Below are 26,648 nucleotides of genomic sequence, written 5' to 3' on the forward strand. Positions count from 1 at the left end.
TCTTCGGTCTCTTATCACTCTTCTTTCATCTCTCTATTCATATTTTCACTTCTCCCCTCATCATTTGGTCTTCTCCACTCTCTATTGTTCTGGTAGGCACAGAGCCATATGCTGCCATCTACTTACACAAAGGAATGTTTCTAACAAAATATCTACATATTCTTAATTGGCATACTTAGTAAATGAGAAGTTCATAATCAAATAAGTCTTGCATAGGACAAGAATAGTTTTCTTAACCAGCACAATGTAGCTACTATATAAACACCAGGTTACATTTTGTAAGAAAGTGTTAAGTGTGCAACATCATAACGATAACATGTTGTCTGCAAAATAATTCGCTTTTATATCGTTACTAAACAGAAACCAAAGTATGCTATTAGAGTATTATCTGGAAAATACTGTAACATATCTATTTTCTACCTAATATTAAAGTGTTGTATGCAAACCTCAAGAGAAAAAAAAATATGATTCAGATGTTTGTATAGTACTTTTCACAGTTTTACAGTTAACATACAGTCTCAAACATACATACATACATACATACTATATACTACTCTTTTTTCAGTTTAAATATCTTTGTTCTAAACAATGCTTGTGGTTTCAAGGTACAATTATTAACACATGAAATATGTGTTAATCTGATTTACACTTAAAAACACAAAAGTTTGGTTTCAGTAAGGTTTCAGTAAGGTTTCAGTTTGGTTTAAATACTATTTCACAATTTTACAGTTTCACTGTATCTTTGAATCAAGCCAAAAGGCAGCATGACGAGAGATGTAAATTTAGTCACTGTTTTTATTGGAAGTAAAAAAATAAAATAAAAAAAATAAATAAAGAGAACTATTGTGAGACAAATAATTTAACCCAATTGCAGACATCCCTATCCAGAAGGGATTCTCAAAATTTCTCCCAATTTCTCCCAATTTCTCTGAAAACTCCAGAGGATTAAAATCACAAAGTGCCGTGAAATATATTTCCCAAACCTCCTCAGGGAAAAATAGGTCTGTCCAAATGACACAAATGCCAACCAAGCTACTGCTATTTTCAAAAAGCAGAGACCACATCTAGTAAACAGGAAATGACTGGCAAAACAAGACCACAAAAAGCATCATTATGCAGGGGGATGTTACAGTACTCAATTAGCGGATGTGGCCTGTTCGGTTAAGAGAGAATAACAAAAGGGTTGACTGGAAGAGCGAAAGATTAAAATCCAAGAAGAGTGGCACATTTGAAGTGATGCAAATATACAGCTCGAGCCGCAGACTGTTCTACTGTCAGTCAGACATTCCACTTTGGGGGTGGGGTGGGGGTGTACTAATTCTGTTTCTCTGAACAATATGTGAGTGGGTGTAATTGAATCTCAGTTTCAGTGGGCGGCGTGTGGAGGAGAGCAGATGACTGCTGACAGGCTGAGAGGAAGTGAGTGTGTGTTTATGAGCATCATCTGTGGGGAAGTGTAAACAAGTGCAGAGTGATTCAATGAGAAGTATGCACACAAATGCAGGTGTCAAAACTGGAATATATCTGCCTTACCTTCATCTCCTGATCCTGAACCAGCATCTGTAAAACACACAAAGAAGGACATTACATCCATGTCTTCTTCCAAGTCTTAATTTCTTGCATTTAAGTGAATCAATATGGATCAAACAATTCTTTATCATTATTGCAGGTTTTAAGGCTTTATATTAACTAGAAGTGTATATGTAACATTTGTAATTGTAAAATGATCTGTCACACTTTGGCAATATTTAAATAAACTGCAATATGTTTTCTTTTCTATTTCATTTATTTGTCAACTTCCTAGATCAATACATTTTTTAGAATATACAAATCAAATTTGCTTTCCTGCCTATGTCTTAAGATGCTGGGATGGGCTCCAGCAGCCCCATGACCCTATTGGACAAGCAATTTGGAAAATGGATGGACGGATAAATCATGTACATTTCTGCTCACATGGGTCTCTGGAGTTTGGGCATACTATCCAAATTTACAGTACAGATATCGGTCTTAAGTACTTGAACTGTGGGATGGTCAAAGGTGAATATGTGACCCATTTCGCTCATGTTGGCAGAAGCAGGCTGCACAAATGATGCATGAGGGAGATACTATAAATGCACACTTACTCAGATTCATCGCAGTCTGATTTAGAATAAGTGTTTCAAATAAAACATAGAAACTATAACCTTCTGTACACCCTTTGTGCATAACAACAGAAGCGTCCAGTGCTTCAGGGTGGTACTGTCACAATATTTGTTTAAACACGACTCTAAAATCAAGTTGAGGCAAAGTACTATAATATAAATGATGCCCTCTGACTGAACATGAAGGTATAAAAAGACACTCAAGTGAAAATGAGGAAAGGATAGCAAGATAAAACCATGCATATGTATTTTCAAACATAAACACACTATTATTTACATGTGTATGTCCCTGTGTTAAATCAAGCGTACAACAAAAGGACTTTTTAACATACTTAAAGAAAATAAAATGATCTATTCTCCCTTCATATTTATAAATAAATAAATAAAGGGGACATCGGATGCCCATTTCCCACAAGTTGGTATGATTCTTCAGGGTCTTCATGAAATGTCTGCAACATACTTTGGTTAAAGCTCTGTCTAAAAAGAGCTTTAAGTTAAAGCAAAAAGAATATACCCACAGCCCAATGAGATTTTCACACTTTCAGCTCTGAGGACATTGAGGAAAGAGACAGAGAAATGAACTGCCTCACATTTCTGATGCTTGTACCAGCTCATCTAACTCTTTGACACTGATTTCCTCTCCACTAATTCCCTGCCAAATGATCCAGCAGCTGACAGATGACCTACAGATATAAGTGAAGTGTATCACACTCTGCTATTTTATTTATTTCTCCAAGGATGGCTGCAGCTCGGCTCCTCTGTCTTTATTCATACATCAGTATCATAACTGAAAGTGAGCACCTTCATGCACCAGGTAATAGAACATTGAATGTAATAAGCGAAGAAGCATCAAAAGTGTCATATCACATCATATTACATTTTTATAGTTGGTCATATTTAAGGTTTTCATAGATATTTCCCACCATTTGTCTTGTTCTTTTTCATAGATATTTCCCAACCTTTGCCTGGCTTTTAGAATTAAATAATGCTATGCCTGTAAGAAACTCCTTTAGCATGTAAACATCTGTGACAAAGTTTACACTGTAAATGTAAAATCTATGTTTACAAGTCAGCGTGCAATTGCTTAATAATTACAGTATTGAGTGAAGGTGTAGGCAACAAGCATTAAACAGTTTAGGGCCAGTAATTAATGTGCATTTTTATGATCAAAAATACAGTAATAAAAAGAAAAAAGAAATAAAGAATATATATATATATACAGTAACTAACTGTATTATATTTGTATATATTTGAACACATAATGTATTGCTCAAGTGGCAAAGCAATATTTTTACAATTTTTTTTTAGATTGTAAATGTCTGTCATTTTCAATCAACTGATTGGATTGGAGCGAGAGTTCTGTTGGACATATTTATTTATTTATTTTACTCTATTGTATTGTATATATTTGCACAAGGCTTCAGATTTGGGCCTGTGTATGGTGCTCTCCAAGGTGCTGAATCCTATTCTGCATTGTTGAAAGTGTAATTGCGCTCGTCAGCAGTAATGGTAATGTCCATTAGTTAATGGCATAGTTACTAAATTTAATCCCACTGGTTGGTGAAATCATGTTATTCCCTGGTACCTCTCAGTAATTTCACCATCCTTTACTGTGTCAAACCTCTCCTCCACCAAACTTGGCTACTGAAATTTGACTGTAGTTTACTTTCCCAAAATGAAGTCCTTGCTGTGCTTCATTGAAACTTTCAGAAGGGTCGTATGTGCCAAATATTAGGACGTATTGCAGAAGTTAGTATATGGTTCCCTCTTATTTCTGGCATTGATAAGTGGGCTATTTACCTCACAAACGTGTCAAGTTAACCGCTATGCTTCTGTAAGATCAGTGTGAATAATGTGCTGATTAAGTAGACAGGTCATGTACTTATATTGAGTTTTCAGCGCGGCACAGGGCAGCAAGCCATTAGCTTAGTGGTGCGTAACTGTAGAGAGGAGAAGGCAGTTCATTTTCAACACTGGAAATCGAGGTTAAGATAGCCTTTTTGCGTAATTGCACTCAATGTAGTGCTAAAATAGCTTTCTCCATGCAGGGAGCGTGCATCATTTTCCAAGAAATGACTATTACATTCTCAAAACGTTCACATAAACAGCTGAACAGGCCTGTTTTATCATTAAGTACTGATAAGTTACCTGACGCTGTCGGTCAAGCACGCTGTTCTTGAAATATAATTGTGTGTTGTAACAGCAGCCGTGGCATGTTAAATTACAGATGCGTTTGTCTCTGCTGATAGAGACCATCTGCCTTTGAGCCTCGAGCTCAGGTTCACTCAACCCATTGCACCGTGGGAGCCCAGATAAAAAAAAGTGCAAAGTCACCTCATAACACATTATTCCTGGTAAATGATAAAGGCAGAGGAGATGTGTAACCCGCTGATACCTCTGAATGAGGAACAAAGGTCTCTTACACTTAATAAGACTCCTGCCACTGTTTCGTGTAAGCAAACTCAGCAAACTCAGCAGAGTCTGGTCTCATAGGAAGAAGTGTGCCGAGAAACAGAAGTTTGTCTCGCTTTACTCTTCCAGCCTCACTGTAAAATAGTATTTTTTTATGTTCTAGGGAACTTCCCAAATTTTTGAGGCTGTGAAACGTTTTCCACTTTTTTTGCCCAGCACTTCAGGACAGGTTCATTGGTCCTGTGTATTGTTTTGCCTTTTAAGGTCTTCAGGTTTTATAAGGATGAAAAGTTAGTTAATACAAGGATGGATAGTTGTTGAATGTAGACTATTTATGTGTTTAATCTTATAAAGTTGTATATATCATATTTAAAGCATTGTGTTCCAGTGACTCTACATGATTACAATTTTCCTCAGTCACTTCTGTGCATTTCTCAAATCAGAAATAAAAATCTCAAAACTACTTGTACAAACTCCACAACATCTAGTCATTTATACACATCACAGTTTCTCATTCTTTTGAAGAAGTTGCAGATGCTTCTGTACATTCATTCAATTGATTATGCACATTTATCTGCAGTTTCCTGCATTATCAGTTGCTAATGTCAAGTCGCTCAAAATGTTTTATACAGTTTTCTGTGCAATAGTCTTCCCCCTCAAAACATCTAGTCTTTAGTTCATCATATAAGTCATTCAATGCAAAATGATTCATCTAGTTGTCATAAACTGCCAAGCACACTTTTTATTTTTATTTTTACACATTATTATTAGACTTTTTGTCAATTTGGCATGAATTGTGCAAGTAAATCTTTACTAATGAAGAGAATGTAGATGGATAAACCAATGATAAACCATTTCTCTGTAATAGCTCAAAGGTTACAGTTTTTCTCAGTTACTTTCGTACATTTCACGAATCATCCTTGAAATTTACAAAACAGTAAATGCATTTCTCAAAACAACTCGAACAAATAGCAAAACACAATGGATTACCTTCAAAAGCTAGTCTCTTGCTCAAAATCCTTAGTTCGTCTCTCAAAAATAAATATCTGTGTCAATGAACATGTCAGTGCCATCAGAATGACAAGTCCTTGTGTCATAGTTTACGGATAAGACAGTCAAATCACTTAGTCATGTTGTCAATATAACAGTGTACTCTGGAGGGATGTTCTGATTTAAACTATGGCAACATTTTGGATGACAGTTACTGTATTGAACAGTATGCCATATGCTTATGTATGCCATATATCCATTTCAAAAGTACACATATACACATTACTGTATGTGGGATATTGATTGAAAGAGACTGGATTGAATTCCCAGTAACACTTTTACTAGTGGTCTGACCAAAAAGAAAAAGAAAAAGAAAAACCTTTACAATGTCTTTGTGATATAGAAAAGGAAAAAGAAATATGGCCACAAAGATGAAAATATGTCCATTTTCAGAATGTTTAACTCTTGTGTTGTCCTCTGTCTATACAGTATAAGCTTTTCAACTGAAGATTCATGAGATGAACCTTTGAGCTATTTCAGAGAAATGGTTACAGTTTTTCTCAGTCGCTTTGGTACATTTCTTGAATCAAACTCACAATTTGCAAAACATAAAGTGCATTTCTCAAAACAACCCGTACAAATAGCAAAACACCATGGATTACCTGCAAAAGCCAGTCTCCTGCTCAAAATCCTTAGTTCATCTCTCAAAAGTAAATATCTGTGTCAATGAACATATCAGTGCCATCAGAATGACAAGTCCTTGTGTCATAGTGTACGGATAAGACAGTCAAATTGCTTAGTCATGTTGTCAATATAACAGTTTACTCTGGAGGGATGATCTGATGTAAACCTCTGTATTGAACAATATGCCATATGCTTATGTATGCCATATCCATTTCAAATGTACACATTTACACATTACTGTATGTGGGATATTGACTGAAAGAGACTGGATAGAATTCCCAGTTACACTTTTACAAAGTCTGACCAAAAAAAAAAAACCTTTACAATGTCATTGTGATATAGAAAAGGAAAAACAAATATGGACACAAATATGAAAATAAGTCCATTTTCAGAATGTGTAACTCTTGTGTTGTCCTCTGTCTATACAGTATAAGCTTTTCAACTGAAGATTCATGAGATGAACCTTTGAGCTATTTCAGAGAAAGGGTTTATCATTGGTTTATCATATACATTCTCTTCATAAGTCAAGATTCACTTGGACAATTCATGCCAAATGTACAAAAAGTCTAATAATAATGTGTAAAAATAAATATAAAAAGTGTGCTAGGCAGTTTTTGACAACTAGATTAACCATTTTGCATTTAATGACTTATATGATGAACTAAAGACTAGATGTTTAGAAGGGTAAGACTGTTGCACAGAAAACTATGCAATACATTTTGAGCAACATGACATGAGCAACTGATAATGTAGGAAACTGCCGATAAACATGCATAATCAATTGCATGAATGTACAAAAGCAATCGCAACTTGTTCAAAAGAATGAGAAACTGGTTTTATGATGTGTATAAATGGCTAGATGATGTGGAGGTTGTACAAGTAGTTTTGAGAATTTCATTTCTGTTTTGAAAAATGCACCAAAGTGACTGAGAAAAACTGTAATCATTGGTTTATCATCTACATTCTCTTCATTAGTAAAGATTCACTTGCACAATTCATGGCAAATTTACAATACGTCTTATAATAATGTGTAAAAAAATGTGCTTGGTAGTTTATGACAACTGGATTAATCATTTTGTATTGAATGACTAAAGACTAAAGACTAGATGTTTTGAGCGGTAAGACTGTTGCACAGAAAACTATATAATACATTTTGAGCGACATGACATTAGCAACTGATACTGTAGGAAAACCACAGATAAATGTGCGGAATCAATTGCATGTATGTACAAAAGCAATCACAACTTGTTCAAAAGAATGAGAAACTGGTTTTGTGATGTGTATAAATGACTAGATGATGTGGAGGTTGTACAAGTAGTTTTGAGAATTTCATTTCTGATTTGAGATTTTATGATACAGCAGGCATTTTATCTTTGCGATTAATTTCATGATGTCGATAACAAATAACAATCATTAAATCATTTAATTAAAATGAATTTTACTAATATATTTATAGATATATTTAGGGTAGGAATTGGTATATCTATTTTTTATTTGCAGCTTGCTCTGTCATTTAATTGTTAAAGTGATATTCAATTAACTTTTAACAACATTCTTTCTACCATATTATTGCTCATAATAATGAACGCACACATTTTTTTTTTTTCTGACCGTTATTTACAGTATATGACAGGCTTTACAGAGTAAATATAAGTCATGTTTTATAATTTTATGCACATATGCAGGTGATGTTGTTGTGAAAGCATATCAGATAAACAGGTGAAAGTATTTTGACAGATTTAGACATATTCTTTGCATTAAAGCCATAGCTGAGTGTTTCATTTCCAGATGGCCAGAGAGCATCGCTCAGATGGTCAAAGACAGATTGAGTGCGACATGTCTCTGAATCAAGAATGTAACTGTCAGGCAATTAGAAAAATAAACCAGTCTGAAGTTCTCTTTCTCTCTCTCTCTCTCTCTCTCTCTCTCTGTGTGTGTGTATGCGTGTGTTTTTTATTAAAAAAAAAACAAACAAACAAACAAAAAGAACAGTTAGCTTATTTCGCACTGGACACATGGTGTTTATAACTTGTCGAGATGAAAATTTATGTACAGATGAATTGAGGAATCTTAAAGGGGACATCAGATGCTAAATTCATATAAATGTTCTTAGCAGTGTGATGACACAACCACCCCACAATGATAAAAATCCATTCACTCCATTCAAGCCAATTAGATTTTCTGGACAGTATGATGTCATACTGCTCAGACCCCGCCCACGACTGCTAACGGACTGTCCTGTATTAAAATATTCCTGCCCTCAGTCAGTTGTACGTTTTCCTCCATTTTCTCCTTGAGCATTTGTAGCGACATGTCTCAAAAGATAATGCAGATTTTTAATTGGATGTAAAATAGCAACATAAGAGTCCACCGTATACACAAAAAACAGGAAGAGAGGAACGGGGTGAGCAGTAGCTCATTATCATTTCAAGAGACATGCACTGAAACAGGTCGCTGTGAACAGAGCTGATTTTGACAAGGTCAAAAGAGTGTTGTTTTACACAACCATTGAGGAATTTTAAGCATTCAGCAGGCTTTCAGGTAAATTAATTGTTTTGTTCAACCACATGATTTAATCCCTGACATGATTTGTGTAAAATGTACTATTAAATAGATAGATAGATAGATAGATAGATAGATAGATAGATAGATAGATAGATAGATAGATAGATAGATAGATAGATAGATAGATAGATATATCAAGTAATAAATAATCTGCAATTAAAGATGCAGATGTTTTCAAAGTGCCGGGCTGTTATAAGCACTTAGGGAGAACTGCTGGATTTGTGAGGAGATCAAACTATTGAAAGAAGATATTCAAAAACGCATTTATTTATTTATTTTTGCAGCACTTAGCATGTAAACAGTACTCCCTTGATTACAGCGGTAATTTTAGCTTTTGTATTCAGTGTTATATCCATGAGGTACTTAAACTGGACTGGTCTGATATATACTCAATGCATGGACGTAAAGAGCGAAGTAAAAGCAAAAGATGACAGGAAAGCCTTCAGACAGACAGAGCCAAACAGAGAGATGATGAGAGATGATTCAGTGGCACCTTTTAAGCTTCACAGAGACAAAGACAAACACTCTTCTTGTTTTCTGCAGCTTGTTTCAGTAAATTAACTTTTACCTCCCAGAACACCTACAGACAAGAACATGCTCATACACATTCAGGCATAGATGAGATCCAGCATCCCGCTGGGACTGACTTATGACTTCATCTGCATACACAGACAGCGTGAGGAGAACATTTCAATCTCTGGATGCTCCATAAGCACAAATACTTGCCTCCCACTCTCTCTCTCTCTCTCTCTCTCTCTCTCTCTCTCTCCCTAAAGATCATTTTAGAGGTTTCAGTGTGTTTAGGCACTGTTTAATGGAGTCTGACTCAGCAACTCCCAGAGCACCAAACATCTGCTTTAGCCTCCGCAATACACCATCTTACTGACCACAGAACACACTTTTGCTCAAATCATTTGGTCTTTGATTGGCCATAAACATGCAATACTTATACCGTTAATATAGGAGGAAAAGGGGAATATTTTTCTGAAATCATATACAACAATCCAGCCTTTGTGCCTTAAAAGGCTCTGAACGCACAGCAAAAGCATGTTTAACATGTTTAACACAAGCACAGATATGAGAGTCCCTGTCTGTGATTTAGACCTCAGGGATGAGTAAATTGCAATCTTTCTCATCCGATAACCTCATACTCACAGTTACACATTTTATGGGCAAATGATTAGGCTGTGGATTAACCTTCAAGAGACATATGCACCAAATACGACTGAACGTACCGGCTGGGCAGGATCCTTCAGAGACCACCAGGATCTCGCTCTGCTGTTTGCAGGCGTCTCTCCGCAGAAAACACTCGTTTTCATAGTTTTCGTTGTTGGAACCGCACACAGGAACATAATCACTGTTGCACTGAAAAAAAGGAGAGATTTTAAGCATTAGAAATGTAAGAAAATTAGATGTGCAAAATATGGGACCAAAATTCAAGATCACTAGCATTATAGGACAACTAGCATGACCTTCTGAGTGTGTTAATTGCAGAATTGAAATATAAAGACAAAAAAGTAATTATAATACATTGAAATATACTGTACATTAATATTGATACAGTCGTAAAACCTACAATAAAATAAAGTGCTTACATAAAATACATGTCTTAGTGTAAAATGCAAGAATAAGAATTAAGCATGAAACTGACCTATATATTATATCTCTAACAGCCTAATTGTGATGTTTTAGCAGCGCTTTGTTTTGGGGGTTTTAGATGAGCTCACAGCAGAGAATAAGAATTGCGTGATCTGAAAGTGAATAAAGCTACTGTGAGCTCCGAGGGCCAAAATACAGAATGCCAACTACACTGCCCACGCTTCCAAAAAACCAAGAAACAAACAAAAAAAGATGATTATAAGCAAATGCCAGGAAGGAATACATGACAAAATTAACAAGTTTCAGGTTGGCTTCAGGCACTTTGGTTATAACTGGTTATATATTTTTTTAAATTAAATATAGGTTTGAAAATTTAACCATAATCTCTGCACAAAGCAAGAATGTTTAATGTTTAATTAAAATGTCTTCTAAAAAATGGAAATATAAAAAGATTTGACAAATTTATTATCTATTATTTAACTATCTAGATTTAATGTCCTGTATTACATTTCTGTCAGACATAATTTTAATATTTGTGCATCTCCGGATTTATGACAAGCAAAACAATTCACATAAAAAGACAAAAATCTATTTCAGTGCACCAAAACGCTTCTCAAATATTCCAGCAAATCTCTTGGAAAGCTGCTAAATTTGGACTTTGTGAGAAGCAGGTAGTTTAAACGCACTAGCTTGTTCCAAACCTCACACAGGCATTTTGGAAGAGACTGACCACACCGCACACACATATGGACCTGGACATACAGAGACACATTGTGTCTGGTCCAGCAGGCATGGTCTGTCTGGCCCCCGGGGAGGTGGGTACAGTGCAGGGCTGCAGTGGTCTGTCAGCTCACATGTTGGCTGAGGGACTGTGTGGCTGGTGGCCAGCTGGCTGGCAGGGGTCACGGGAATAACTGTGCCCATCGATTCTGGAGCTAGATTTATACTCGCTGTTTTATCGGCTGAGAAGCAATATTATGCAGGATGAGAGAACTCTGAGTTCGCAGTCAGTACAACTCCAAAATGCTACTACAGACTTTCAAAAGCAAGACTTAGAGTGTACTATTCCCAAAGTATTCCAATAGACGAGTTAATATTGAGTAGCAATATGCCTGCACTCGGCTTGGCAATGCCTGCGTTGTGCTGTGCTGTAATAGCTTGAGGGACCATGTGTTTTTGCATTTAAAATGAAAGAGGCAACTCTTTTAACTTGAGTATTGCATTTTTAGAATTCTATGAAAATGTGAAAGATGTTGCAAAAAGACATAAAACATGTAGGCCACAATCAAACATGTCTGTGTCTAGTGCATGTTTACATAGAAAAACAATGGAAAGCAGCAAAGTGGATTGCGAAAGGACGTCTACACAGGACGCTCTGTCAAACACCTCCAAACAGAACTAACAGAACTCTAATGTGACGATTCATTGACAATAAACGGATGAGCTATTATATTTCTCCTGTATTCCGCATGCTTCACTTGTATCCTGTGCAGACATGGTTTTACATTTTGGACACAATATTGCCTCTCATCACATGGCTGCTTTTGTTGGTCAAGGGAAAATAGACAAACAAAGCCAAAAACAACTACTGTGTCACTGAGAAACACAGATTCTTTAGTTCCTGAATGAATCAGCATTTTTGAATGAATCAGTTGAATAAATAAATTCAGTGAGTCTTTGTTTTGTTGCTGAAGAAATTAGCATTTTGAACAAATTAATTCAATGAATAATTCATTACCTCACTCAAACACTACCCACCCCACTAAAACAATTCCTCATTCAACCAAGGTCGAATCCGATTTGAGTTCCCTTTGACAAAAATATTCCACTATTAGCACACCTGAGATGGAGTGACAGTATAACGCAACCAATACACCAGAATAGAAAAACAGAGTGAAATCTCAGAAGAGCAAAGCACCGAGAGGATCTCAAAATAAACACAGAAAGAATGAGAGGAGGAGGAGAGAGGGAAATGGATATTACCAGCTTTTAAATCTTTTCATTTTTTTATATTTCTACAGCTTCAAGTGTGCAATCAATTTTTTTAGCCTGACATGATGCAATAGTGGGAAAGGCTGCAAGGCCCCAGGTAGCCCCCAGCATGCCCCGAGAAATGCCTGTTTTGCCAAGCCCCTGCAGTTTGGTCCTTTTAACTGTACGCCTCGAGGGGAAGGAGTGCATTAGAACTTCATCCTTGTCTGAAAATAACTGGTGATTATGAAAGATAAGTCAATTGAAATAAATTCAGGGCAAAGTAATGAGTGTCTGACACTCTAACAGTTAAAAGAGCAGACAGACACTTCAGCTATAAAACACAAAACAAACCAGCTTTTCACTTGCAGGTCAGAGGAGTGGGATTGAAGTAGCATTACAATAAATAAAAGGACCTTGAAAAAGCTGAAAAGCATGCTGGTAAATATGATACTCATATATCTATTACACTGCAGAAAAAGTTTGATCTCTTCACAGATAAAAAGTGTATTAAACAAATCCTTTCCTTTTCACAGACGACTGAATTACTCAAACAACATCACATTCTTAGACTGTCACATATTTGCTCTTGCATCTTAAAAGCTATAGAGCTCGAATATGGACTAAAAATCATTATTCATCCTGCACTACACAGTTTTTGTCCAATCAGAAGATCTCTAGAATGAGAATGCCCCACTCCTTAGTTTTGAATAACACCTGCAGCCAACTAGCAACTATCAGAAAGATACTAGCTATCTGTCTGTCTCCTTAGACTGGCATTGTTTGGATTACTTGTGGATTATCGTGTTGTTTTGATCAGCTGTTTGGACACCCATTCACTGATCCATGGGTGAGCAGATGATGTAATGCTACATTTCTCTAAATCTGTTCTGATAAAGAAACAAACAAATCTACATCTTATATGGCCTGAGGGTGAATATATTTTCAGCACATTTTCATTTTTGTGTGAAGTATTCATTAAACTCTTTCCTGACACCTTACATTCAAGTGAAAATAGCCTTTTACAAGGTGAAGAGTAACAAATGTTGAACAAAAGCGAAAAATAGATTGATCGATAAAAATCAAGTATGTTGGTAGTTGGTAGTGACACATTATTAAGACAAAGTGAGGGAGAAAAAAGTAACTGTACGATATGAGACAATGAGAGAGGGACAGACATAGGGAGGAGTAGGAAACCAGAGATAAAGAACTCATGAGAGACAGCCATAAGGCTGGACAGCATGTGTTCCAAAGCAATCTCATGCAATGAGCTTCCCAACAGAGGCCAGACACACAAACACTCAAGTGGAAGACAACACATTTCTTCACCCAATAAATAAAATAACACACTACACATTTTGCCTCTTAAGTACCTTTAAGTCAAATCAGTTCACGCAGCGGGGATCTCATGAACACCATATTAGATATTTTGTAGATAACAGGCAAGTACAACCTCCTGTCTACTTCCATATGCGAAGTTTGAAATCTTACTGCTTTAAGAAATGATTGTTTGTTTATAAGGATTGTTAATAAGGATTATTGGATTTTCTTTATTATTGGATTTTCTGTGTTGATCTGGATGTATAATTATTTAGATTTTCTTTTATCTATTGTTGTACTTTATTACTTTAAGGTGTCTGCTTTTAAGATGTGTTGTACTGCTCTGAGCTTGAGAAAAGTGCTTTAAAAATAAATTGTATTATTGTTTCCTTCAAAACTGTTTGCCAAGTTTGTTACAATAACATATTTTATATCAGCAATAGAAATTGACAATAATGATATCATAAATTGTGCCTCTTAAGCTCAAATCATACAAAAACACTTTTTAGTCAAAGGTGCATACAAGATTCTAGACTAAACAAACAGCCGATTGGCTTTTTTAACTGAAAGGCGGAGCTTTCATCCCAATACTGGATGTTCTAATTTGTCTCATTCATTTATAAACAAGGGGTCTGTCTATTCCCCTTATACTACTCCCTGTTGCCTCCAGAACCAAGATTTGACAGTGTTTCAAAGCCATTTGTATACGCGTGAGCAGGTTTGCTTGTGAAAAATAATCTTTATGCATAATATTTACAATAATCAGCCTTTGTGTAATAAAACCTATTATTCTAAAGCACTGTGTTTTGGTTCCTCTGACTTTTAACCCCCATTGGAGTGCTGCAGTTCCAGTTTTTTTCCTGCAGGGGTTGCTGTGGTGCTGTGTTCTGACCAATAGTGAGGTCTTGCTTTTGCTCCAGTTTCCCTCATCTTTTACTCATTTTAAAGCCTCTTATCTTCACAACATCGAAAAGTACTTGCAAACATCACTCAGAGACACCTGTGTTACCACGTTTTAGCATTTCAATCACACTATGTCTACTCACTTAATCACAGGCAAGGAAGCCAGCGGAAAAGTGTTACAGTATATTATAAGAGTGAGTATTAAGAGCAAGCACGTGGCAGCCCATTAATTGCTTGTTTTTTTTATCCATCCATCAGTTTGTTTCTTCCAGATACAGTCATTCATTCCTGCATCAGTCAGTCCATCTATTAGTTGATCTATTCATCTATTCAAAAGCACAATCAGCCGTTCTCTTTCTGACAAGTCAATCCATCTATGGTAGGCACCGCTTCTACTGCCATAGCCGACACAAAGAAACTTCTCAAGCAGCAGGGCTAGACTGAATCAAGACAAGCAATTAAAATCAGACACAGTGAGCAGTAGAAGCGATTGCTGCGGTGATAAGACTGACTGCGTACTGCGTCTACAGTTCTCAGGAAGAGGTAACAGCACTGAAAACTGCCGAAACCGTTGCTGACATGTTAAGACAACACACTCCCATTAGGAAACACCACTCTAGAGACTTGTATCCTGCACCACCTAAATGTCACTCCTGTGCTCTATTCAGAAGTCATTCAGGTCCATTAGTTATTAGTTTTTTTTTCATATGTATTTATTGTACAACACTGTGAGGGAGTGAAACTACAAATGTAAGGATATCTGCGAGCGAGGAAGTGTGGAATCTGAGTTTCATATTTAAAACATTGGAGTATCTTGAGTGCAGATACAAAACTCCCATATGGTCCGGTACACTGATAAGCACTAAAGGAGCCTTGATTTGATGTTGTAAGAAAAGCAAATGTGCTACTTGTCTACTTTCCAGTGGATACACAACAGCTTGGGATGAAACAGGCATAGCGAGTTAATTATGCATCCTGGAAAATTATATGATCGTGGAACCATTTGATTTATTAGGCATTATGTAGCATTTCTTTCCACCCTTGGGCACATTATGAGGGCTGAAAAAGCATGACTCGAGAAACATGAGAGGCCAGAAAGATGCTCAAAGTGCACCGTGAGTGAACGGCTGCGACTGCAATCAGACATGGCATGCACACACGTGCACAGCTCAATCTGACATGTACAGAGGCAGTCACAGACAAGAAGTCTGCCCGGCCTGTTTTTTTCTCTTCCATTAAGAAAATGTAAAGCCTATCAGCTGTGTATCAGTAACATCAGCTGATCCTTATCAGGAGAACTAACCTGTCAAAGATGGAGTCGAAGCCCTGAGGAACGGAGAAACAAGTCAGAACATCGTCTGTTTGAATTCCAGTGACTTCCATGGTACTACAACCATCGTTTCCGCAAAGCTGCCTGTACCTTGAAACCGAAAAATCTCACGAGTGGCACTAAGAAAAAATATTTAGGACTTCAAGATTTAACGTTCCAGACACTTGGAACACCTGTGATTCGTGACAAAAGGCAGAGATAGCCTGTCAGCTGAACCTGTGGAGTGATGGATGTTTGGCATAGCGTTTGTGGACAGAGCTCTAGGGAACGACGACAGAAAACTGGGCCTTTCTGTCAGATCATTAGCTCTGTACCAAAGGGATGAGTTGACCTTAAACCAGTGGAGGACTGTGAACGGAAGAGTCTAGCACAAGGACGCAGGGATGCCTGTTCAGTCACATGCGATTTGTTCTCTCATCATTTCAAAATGTTGCTTGCTTCAGTTGACAGACCAGAGAAATGCCTCGAGAGGTTAGGTTTGAGATACTGTCTGAAATGATGAATTCAAAATAATATTTTGAATTCAGTCAAAGTTAAGCTTAATCAGCAGCACATGTGGCAGGTTTTTAAGTCACAAAATTAACAATGATTTTGGCCCTCCTGTTTTGGCCAAAATTCATTATTGGACTCTTCTTTGCCAAAATTTGTTGCATCGCTGCGTTTTCATTTTTATGTCAATGAAAATAAACGTAAATACTTTTTAAGCCATTTTAAAATCGACATTTTTGTTTTTACATGCTCTAAAAACTGGCCCCTTTCACTTTCATTGTAAGTGCTGCCACATTTCTGTCGACTGAGCTTAAAGGTCCTGTTCTTCGTGATCCCATGTTTTAAACTTAGTTAATGTGTAATGTTGTTGTTAGAGGATAAATAATATCTGTAAAATTCTAAAGCTCAAAGTTCAATGCCAAGCGAGATATTTTATTTAACAGAATTCGCCTACATCGAACGACCCCTTTGGACTACATCCCTCTAGTTCCTGCAGGAATGACGTCACTAAAACCATTTTTTGACTAACCTCCGCCCACAGGTATACACAAAAAGGGGGCGTGGTCTTGTTGCACTTGGACGGAGAGAGGAAGAGCTGCATTTGTGTTTGTTGCCATGTCATTCGAAACGCTGTTATTTTCATCTCGGAGTCCAATCATCTTTGTTTGGGCTTCCCAGGAACGCTGTACTTAGAGATCAATGGTTACAATTTATGTTTAACTCGGTTCCCGAAAATTATAATCCACATGTAAAACTATGTGCAGCACATTTTGCTGAGGACAGCTTCTTCAATCTCAATCAGTTTAATGCTGGATTCGCACAAAGATTATTCTTGAAAGATGGAGCATTTCCCTCTTTGCCTGGAGAAGGCGTTGTTTATGGACCACAACTGGTAAGTGTATTTTATTATTTAAGTTGGTGCGTTTAACAGTTTCTGTAACTTATTACACAAAGGGCAATGCTGTTTAGCTTTGTTAACTAGATGGTAGGGCTGTGCAAAAAATCGAATGCGATTTTCATGCGCATCTCGCCAGTAAAGGCGTTCTGTGATTATAGTACATCCCCAGCACGTGCGTTCAGATCAGGATTGCCAGGATTTCAAATCAAATTCTGCCCACTTGCTTCTCAAAACTACTCCAAAAACAGGCTGAAGGAAGACATCAGCATGTTTTTATGACAGCGAAAATACAGTAAATTGTGTGAAAAATACTGTTTTTTTTACATGCGAAACATGAACACGTTATATTGCACACTGTAAACACAATCAAAGCTTCAAAAAACATGAAAAACATGACCTTTAACTTGAACTGAAAACAATACTCATTTAACTAGAGTTTCATCTAGAAAAGTAAGAGAGCAACTGTGTCTTAGTGGTTTTAGATTCAACACTTGCTTTCTTAAAGAAACACATTATCTGTGACAGCTAAAAGGGAGGGTCGCCAGTAGGGCCATGGAAAGGAAAAAAATAGAGACAGATCAGACACAATATGCTGGAGAGGCACAAAAAAAAAAAAGAATCTGGTGCATGTCTCACCAGATTATGTTTTTTTGCGCCCCCTGCCATTGTGTGACAGAGTGACATTTCCCATTCCCAGGATGCCCGTGTACGTGCCGTTTTCCTTTGATGAGGGTGGGGGTGGCCATTGGAGAAGGCGGAAAGATTCCTGCCTCCCTTCTTAACCGCTTGGCAGTCTGCTCTTGATTAGAGTGAGGCTCTTCCCAGCGAGGAGCTCCTGGGCTCTGTCAGGGGGAGACGGCTCTTCGGTAATAGCGTCTGACAGGCTGAGGGGAGCAGCGCGGGGACTGATACAGATGCTGCTATCCTGAGTGGCATCAGGCTCAAGCCAACATCACCTACTTCGGTAAAGTCCCCACACCACTGACTCTCCAGCTGCCAACCCGCCAACCAATCTCATGTCCAGCACATGCCAGCCGAGGGTCTGTGTGTACATGGATGTAATACACATCCTGCATCTAACATGGCCAGGAGTTTAATAAACAGGTTCTACCGGTATGACTGCATTTTCAATCCCACCAGACTGACTTTTAACAGGAAACTGGACCTAATTCCACCCTGAAATAACTTCCTTCCTGATTTTAATTGCTTCATTTTTGATATATTGGTGTATGTTATCTCCTGTGGCAGCTCATGTCGAGAAGCTATTAGGGGTGATAGACACAAAATAAAGAGAGCTAAAGAAAAATAAACCCTAGGGTGTTTTTTTTTTTTTTTTTTGGTAATAGGCTGAATGGAAAAAATACTCATGAATGGGCAGCAATGAAATGCTGGTCAAAGACTGCTGCATCACCCAAGATGATTCCAATGCTCTTCTCCTTCAAAAGTCATTTAAAGGAAAAGGCTGTAAAACCCAGTTGCCAAAATAATTATTTTTTAAACAGGTTCCAAACACTTTGTCCATCTGGTTGAAAATGTCACACTTTTGTTTTAATGACTCTGAATTCTGACTGGAATGACTGCTTCAAAATATTAAAATAGCCAATAAATCCATATAACTGTGACCACACATAAGTTAAATTCTACATTAATTTTACAATAATTTATTAATATTGCTTTAACTGTAGTTTTTGTATATGAATTAAGGGACTTGCAAAAAACAGACATCATTTTTTAATAAAAGTCAACTGTGAAAAATAACATTTGGATATTTTTCAGTTTGTTCCTTGGTGGAAACACTGCAACAACTGAAATGAACAAAAAAGGACAATATATATATATATATATATAATATTATGAAAAAAAAGTATTGTATATAATTATTTTATTTTGCTAAGAATAAAAAATGAGTGATCAAGAGAAAGCTTTTTATTACTAACAAGTCTTCCTTTGATTATTAATATTTTTATTGCCATCTAATGTGCACGGTGTGCTTGAAAATTGAAGAAAATGGTGTTGTTATCGAGTTTTAGGTACTCTGACTCATGCTGAAAAACATCTGAAAAGCAGCTTATTGCTTATTCCTCAACACAAACATGAGGATTCAATCAAAATTGTAGTTGCAGGCACTCCAAGAACATTTTAGTGATGCACCTGTACAACATGATTCATGGTTGTAGTCTTATACGAGTCTCTAATGGCACCAGGGAATAAAGCCCCACTTTTAATCTGTCTCCAGCCAAAGTGAAATCATGTGACTGGAGGATAAAAGGGCCACAAATGTATGGAAATATATGCAAAGAGGTCTGGCTGAAAATGGATCTTATGATGGGCAGCCGAAGGCCCACAGGGAAGGCATCCACCTTCTGCCACTGTCTGCACGCCCTGCGAGTTCGTACCCAGAGTTCACACTAAAAGAGAATTGAAGGAGATGCTGTTTTTCACTTGAATGCTGCACCTCGGCTAGAACTCAAACTAGATGTCATTTGTTACGTCAGCTAGGCCACATACATCTGAAAATGGCAACACCTCTGTCATCCGAGGATGGCCGCAGGGAAGGTGTATCAACCAGAATCAGAGTGTGTGAGAGATGAGTCAAGTAGAGAGAAGATGGCTGGGATAATTGATCAGTAAAGATAAACTGAATCAAGACCACACATGAACAGTAAAGGGACAATGCCATAAACTAGCTTGCAAACAAGCCAGAAAACTAAACAAAAATGCCCAGGCAGTCTGTGGCTAAGCAATAACCCCCCATTAGAATGAATCACGCGAGTAAGCAATTGAAGTGCACATGAATGACTGAGCATCAGAGCTTTGGATCAGAGGTGTCATAACACAGTGAGGCATCAGCACGAGCGTGACTGAACATGCAGAATCACAACACGATCCGTTATGACATGGTGATACATGTCCAGATGAGCACAATCGAAGATTTGCTAGGAAGAGGGCAAAGTCTGACAGAGCAGGCGTACAGTCTGTTGCTGTATTTTCAGATATTTCATGCCTCAACAGCTTGCTTTCCGGGTTTTGCATTGCACTTGAAATATATCTTTAATGCAAAAACTTTTTTTTTCGTTCTGGAGCATCAGTGAGCATTTGAACCTAATATATCCCATCTTATAATTCTTAAAAAAAAAAAAAAAAAAAAAAAAAACTTTTACTAGATAAGCCAAATGACTTAAGATATTTAAAGGGAAAAAACTAAATTAAGTGCATTTTGCTTAAAATAAGTACAATTATCTGCCAGTGGGGTAAGTAAAATATTCTTAAAACGAGTATTTTACTTACCCCACTGGCAGATCATTTTACTTGTTTTAAGCAAAATGCACTTAATTTAGTTTTTACATATCATATTCACATTTTACATATTTCACATATACACACACATACACACAACATCTCATCATCCCCGCATGTCATCCAAACCACTTTAAGTTTCTTTCTTCTGTGGAACATATAAACATTGCATTATTTTCACAGAAGAAATAAAGCCATACAGGCTTGCAACAACAGGAGGGTGAGTAAATGATGGCTGAATTGTCTTTTTTGTGTGAACAAACAATTTATTAATGATCTCGGATTTGCCAAATGAGAGAAAAGAGTTCAACGTTTGGTTGCTCAGCATGACCCTCTAAGCTCCTGCTGGAAGACAATGTCATTACGCCACTCTGCCAGCAAATGTGAAACTTACCGTGTGTGTTTGCACAAAATAAATAAATAAATAAATAAATAAATACATAAATAATAAATATATAAAAACTGCCTGCCTATGAGCAAAGACAAAATATTTAAAACCTCATATTTCTAGGGAGTCATGTTCCAGAAGAGAATGTGGCATTAAAGTCATTAGAAAAAGTAACAGACCTGTTTTCTCCAGGTATTATATAGAAAACCCTTAAAAGTAAAAGTCATAAAAACTGAAAACATCCTAAACCAGTTTATGATTGTGTGCTTGTGATTGAGCCTGTGGCAGTTTGGGTGGGACCTTGATACGGTGGCTCTACCTCACAATCACTGCTGCACAGACTCCGCATGACGTCATCAGCACAAGTTGACAGCGGCCATGTCTGGGACATTTTAGCTTAATTTTTCTATAGTAGAATGAGATGCATTGTCCATCTTTTTTTACAGTCTATGTTCTGAACACAACATAAGATCACTCTGATGATTAAAACTGACCTGTCACCCTGTCCCAGAACTCTTGCTGCTGTTTCAGAGACAAGCATCTTTAGTAATCTTATCTATTATATATACTCTGATGGAGAAACATTACCTCACTGCATCAAACATCTTTCCAAAAACCATTTATGGGATTCACGTTGTGTCCAAAGGTTTCAAAGTTAACTTGTTCAGTGGTCCAAAGACATACTGCAAATTTCATTATATAAACTGTGAGCTATACTGCTTACTTCCCAGCAGGTAAAAATCACATAAAAAATGCTAAATTGATTTTGGGGTTAACCATCCTCTCACAATGCAATAAGTAACTAAAGAAAGTTTCTGCAAGTATTACAATTACTTACATAGATGAAATGACTTTCATATCTGCACTGCTCTCAGTTTCTGCATTCCTAGGGAAAGGCTACTTTGGTGCATCTGATTAGTTTTCTCAGCTAAATTTACATTTCACACTTCTTTTTGAACTCCAACACGCTTATTCAAAATTTATGGATCATAATAAAAACATAAAACATAAAATAAACAAATAAGAAAAAGAGAGTTGGATCATAAACAACTGGAAAAATAACTAATTTGACCATGTTTCAAGATTTCAATCAAAACAGATCAATAAAATAAAAATCTAAAAAATCCACAAAAAAAATGAAAGTACAACTGTTTTTAAAATTTATAATACATGTTTCCTGAGGACCAATCAGCATATGAAAATTATTTCTGAAAGCTCATGTGACACTGAAGACATCCGAAAACAGGAATCACAGGAATAAATAACATTTTAAAATACAATAAAAGAAAAACTTTTCAAAATATTACTGCTTTTGCTATATTTGTGAACAGTTAAATGCAGGCTTGATAAGCATCTTCTCACACACACACAAAACTTACAGACCTCAAACTTTTGAACTCTGGTGTACTGTATATAAAATGCATATCTTGCAAAATCATATATATATATATATATATATATATATATATATATATATATATATATATATATATTTTTTTTTTTTTTTTTTTTTTTTTTTTTTGTATAAATCCATACAGCTTCCCTTTGGCTGCTTTGTTTAGTGAATTATAATTAAGCATAGAATGATAAAGCAGATTAAGTGTAAAATTGATACACACAGAAGACACACTTGGACATGATTTTGTTCTTGAACCTTGAATCTTGTTTTTGTGAACCATGCAGGAAGGGGTAAAATTCAACCAAACATCCAAACGGAATACCTAAAGATTGGTTAAAGAACCAATCTTAAGTAAACATCACAGTATGAATGATGTGCCAGGCTGCTCTGAGAGCTGGTGTGAGGTGAATGAACATCACTAAATGAACATCAGAGCTGAATGACCTCTATTCATTGGCAAATCAAACCTTCTTCCTCTTTTCAGCAACACTACCTCCCTGACTGTAGAGTTTCTTTGGGCTTCATACCCATCACAAGCCTCTAGATGATCCTTCTTTGATGAATAATTTCACTTAATGGAATAAAGACATATACCATTATTATGTTTAAGCTAGCTGATGCCAGAGTTTCACTTGCACACATGTGGCACACAGTCCAGGATGCCTAAATTAAGCTGATGCTATTCTCGCCGACGGCATTAGTGCCTCACTTGAAAACAAATTAAAACAATGTGACCCAGTGAGGCCAGGCACAGAATGGGGTTTGTCCTAAAAAAAAATAAAATGTGTGCTATCATGAGTTTGAATCCTTTTTGGCCAAAAAAAGAAGGGGGGTGGGGTGCAATCAGGTAATGCTATTTATCTCGCCAAAGAAACAAATGTTCTTTGCAAGCTGGGATAAAAATAAAGACTCATTGAGTGCCTATGTGCTCAGTGCCTTGGAGGGACTCTAATGCATTTTCATTTAGACCAAGCTCAGATGTTATTAGGAGCGACTCTCTCCATCTTCATTTCACTGTGATCTCAAGGCCAAAGCAGACAAAGTGGGCCAATCTAAGATTCCTCTTAAAAATCATTTAGACATTAAACTGCGAAAGGCAGATATACTGAAGCATAGTTAAAATCACTGTTATCATCGCATCAAAGTCTTGCATCCAAATTGTGTATTAGATGCATATTGTTCTCTGCTTCCTAAAAGCCATTGGTTTTAAAATTGTAAAAAACAAATTATCTGGGAGGATTCAGACATCATTTTTAATGAAATTAGATTGCACAATTATTCTGTATCCAGTTGCTGGTTGTGATCAAGGTAGGGTTTCAGCAAGTGCTGTGGCTGCTCAACAAATGAAACGCAGCATTAATATTTCAATACAGCAAAGAGTCTATTTCTCAGATACAGAAAAACAGAATCACTCACTCACAAAAATCAAAAAGCTGATTCAGGTCTTTTAAACAACAGGGTTTGTTTTACAATATATAGTCCTGCTCTGATGTTTTCAATAAAATACTACAACTCCATTCAACAAAAATTCAAAACAATCTAAAGACCTAAAGTTAAACATCAAATGATGAAAGTTGGTCAAATCTTCAGTGAACCGATCACAGGACTGTGCAGTATGATAGTTTATACCACGTGATGCACGGCTATGAATGACGCCTGACTGCATCCAATATTTCCTGATAGTTCTTTAGTGGTACAAACAAAAAAGGATATTTTGTTTGTGAGGTATTTAATTTACTGAATTGTCCAGTAATAGGGATTATCAAATGGTTTTGTATTATATATCAACCATCAGGTATGGATGTACCTGTAACCTTGATTAGCAAAGCTGGTTGATAACGGAAGTGTTCTTACCTTGAAGTTGCATATACATGTTATTATGTCCCCAATTCTGAGACACTCGCCGTCAAATTTGCAAGTGTTGGTGTCACAAAGGAAGAGATCTGTGTCCCGGTCATCATCCCCTGCAACAACAAGAGCCAAAAAACAGCATGAATTTCACCATAAACACAGAAGTCTCAAGACACACACAGCACAGGCAGGATAATGTTTTTTCAAACACTTCTGATAAAAGCGATTCAGCAGAACTCATGGAACAAACAGGCAGGGCCTTCGAAGGGTTCATCAAGTTCTCACCTCCTCTCCAAGACCATTGGAGTCTTGAGACATTTTCATTGGAGTCTTGAGACAGTTTCTTATTGGGAATAAAACAAGTTTTCATAGAGGAATAATGATTCTGCACATGTTGAACTTCTTGGAATCACCGCATTAGAACCTTATTCAGCTTTTATAATAAGCTGAATACAGGCTCTGAGAAATATTCCTATTTTGATTAGGAGTCAGACCAACTTTGAAAAATCACTCTTCATCAAATTAAGACGAGTTGTTTCTGAAAACAGGCCACCGCTGAGTCAAAACCTCATTTTACTATTAAGCATACAAAAGCTGACTGCTGTACATTTAACAATTAATCTCCCAAAATATTGAGTTTACCCATTAGGCACTATATCATTCAGCCCTAATCTGATCCCTTTTATAATTATGCAAGAAATAGGCATCTCTATCATTTGCTTAATATTATACAAATAACACAAACTTTACACAAAGAATAATATCTCATGATACATTCTACATTGCCCGCATATATTTCATCTCAAAGCGCCATATATCATCATAATAAGACTACATGACACAAAACAGTGGGTCTGCTCATGTGCCCAGGGATTTTTGCTGTCAAAGCAAATAAGCTTCTTGCAAGTGTTACACAGTATTTTTACCCTGTGTTATCTGGTGAGGCCCGGAAGCTAGAATGAAACAGAACATTGCTCATTGTAACGACAACACCAGAGGACATGGAGCTACTTCAGGCCCCTGCTAAAGGGCCACATACAGCGAGGAAATATGTCTTACATAACCTTGTGGCTCATTTGCATTTCAGCTAAAAATTATCAATGGACCTCAAAAAAAAAAAAAAAAAAAAACAGTAGTCTTGCGAGACAGTTCACATTGTGTACCTCAGTTCTGGAGACCTTGAGAAATGATGCTGGCTCTTGGTTTGTGCATAAATCCCTTGTGTAAAATTAGTATCTGTTCACGCTTTGCAGCAGTAATATTTCATTAAAATTCATCTTGTTCACAATCTGCTCTTAAGAAGCTGCGATAAACTGTCATTAAATCAATTCAGCCTACTGAAGCAACAACTACAAGTCAGAGTATTTGCCAAAGCTAATTAGTCAAAACCATTGTCAATCTCTTGGCTTACTGATAAAATAAGAAATCATGGCTTAAGTTAGGTCTAATACTTCTTACATAAAACATTTTCCTCGCATTCATTACTCCCATATTTGAGTCAGCATTTTAAGAAAGCCTAGCTCACTTGGTACCTTAAAGGCATAGTTCACAAAAAATAATTAACAAAATAAAAGAACAATTTGATGCTGATATTGTTCATGATGTAGTTCATGTATGACTTATTTCGTCTGTGGAACACACAAGAAGATATTCTGTAAAAACACTTTCTCTATATAGACTAAAAACACAGAAATCTAATTCTTCTTTTATTCTTTTACTAACACCAATCATTTAAAATATACTTGGCTCACAAATAAAATGTGGCACATTGCTTTTCTTGGTTAGAGCAGGCATGATGCATCTGCGTGCATTATTGATGCAAGCACTCCCTCTGTGAAGGCCTACAGATGCAAAGCATTTTGTCACACCTCTACTGCTTGGCTGCCCTTCCGTAGCTGTGTCATAATACAGTTTGACCTCGCGACACAGGTAGATGCATTTAAATGCATGTCTGAAATGTGCTGTATTGAACAGGGCACTTGGGAACAGGAGCAGGAGGGGAAATAATGTAATGGATCGTAGAGGAGAGGAACATAGAGATCTGAAATAGCTTTACCCTAGCCTTACCCTTAACCTACCCTTTACCCAATCATAACCTGACTCCTAAAACTAAGTCTTGAACCCTCAAACAGGCCTTTAAAAGGGGTCCAGGAAGTGAAGACCCACCAAAATGTCCTCACTTTACAAGATTGTCCTCACTCCGATGGTCTAAAGCTCAAACTGGCCCTCACAAAGATAGCTGTACATGTGCAAACACACACACACACACACAGGTATTCCTATCATTATGGTGGCAGTCCATAGGCATAATGGCTTTTCTACTCATAAACTGTATTTTCTATCCCCTTACTCTAACCTTACCCCAAAACAATACATTAAATATGATTCAACAGTCAGGACCAACAGTGTTT

General features: G+C 36.8%; 1 protein-coding gene across 1 annotated transcript in view; it reads right to left on the reverse strand.

Annotated features, from left to right (window-relative positions):
• LOC128019806 (tomoregulin-2) overlaps nucleotides 1-26,648 on the reverse strand; it is a 58,409-nt gene that overhangs the window by 23,760 nt on the left and 8,001 nt on the right. The window contains exons 2-4 of the mRNA XM_052606053.1: nucleotides 24,241-24,350; nucleotides 10,028-10,157; nucleotides 1,534-1,560 (exon numbers count right to left, since the gene is read on the reverse strand). Of these exons, the coding sequence (XP_052462013.1) occupies nucleotides 1,534-1,560; nucleotides 10,028-10,157; nucleotides 24,241-24,350 (267 nt within the window). The remainder of the gene's footprint in view (nucleotides 1-1,533; nucleotides 1,561-10,027; nucleotides 10,158-24,240; nucleotides 24,351-26,648) is intronic.

The sequence above is a fragment of the Carassius gibelio genome, chromosome A9 (genome assembly GCF_023724105.1).
Source record: "Carassius gibelio isolate Cgi1373 ecotype wild population from Czech Republic chromosome A9, carGib1.2-hapl.c, whole genome shotgun sequence".
NCBI lineage: Eukaryota > Metazoa > Chordata > Actinopteri > Cypriniformes > Cyprinidae > Carassius > Carassius gibelio.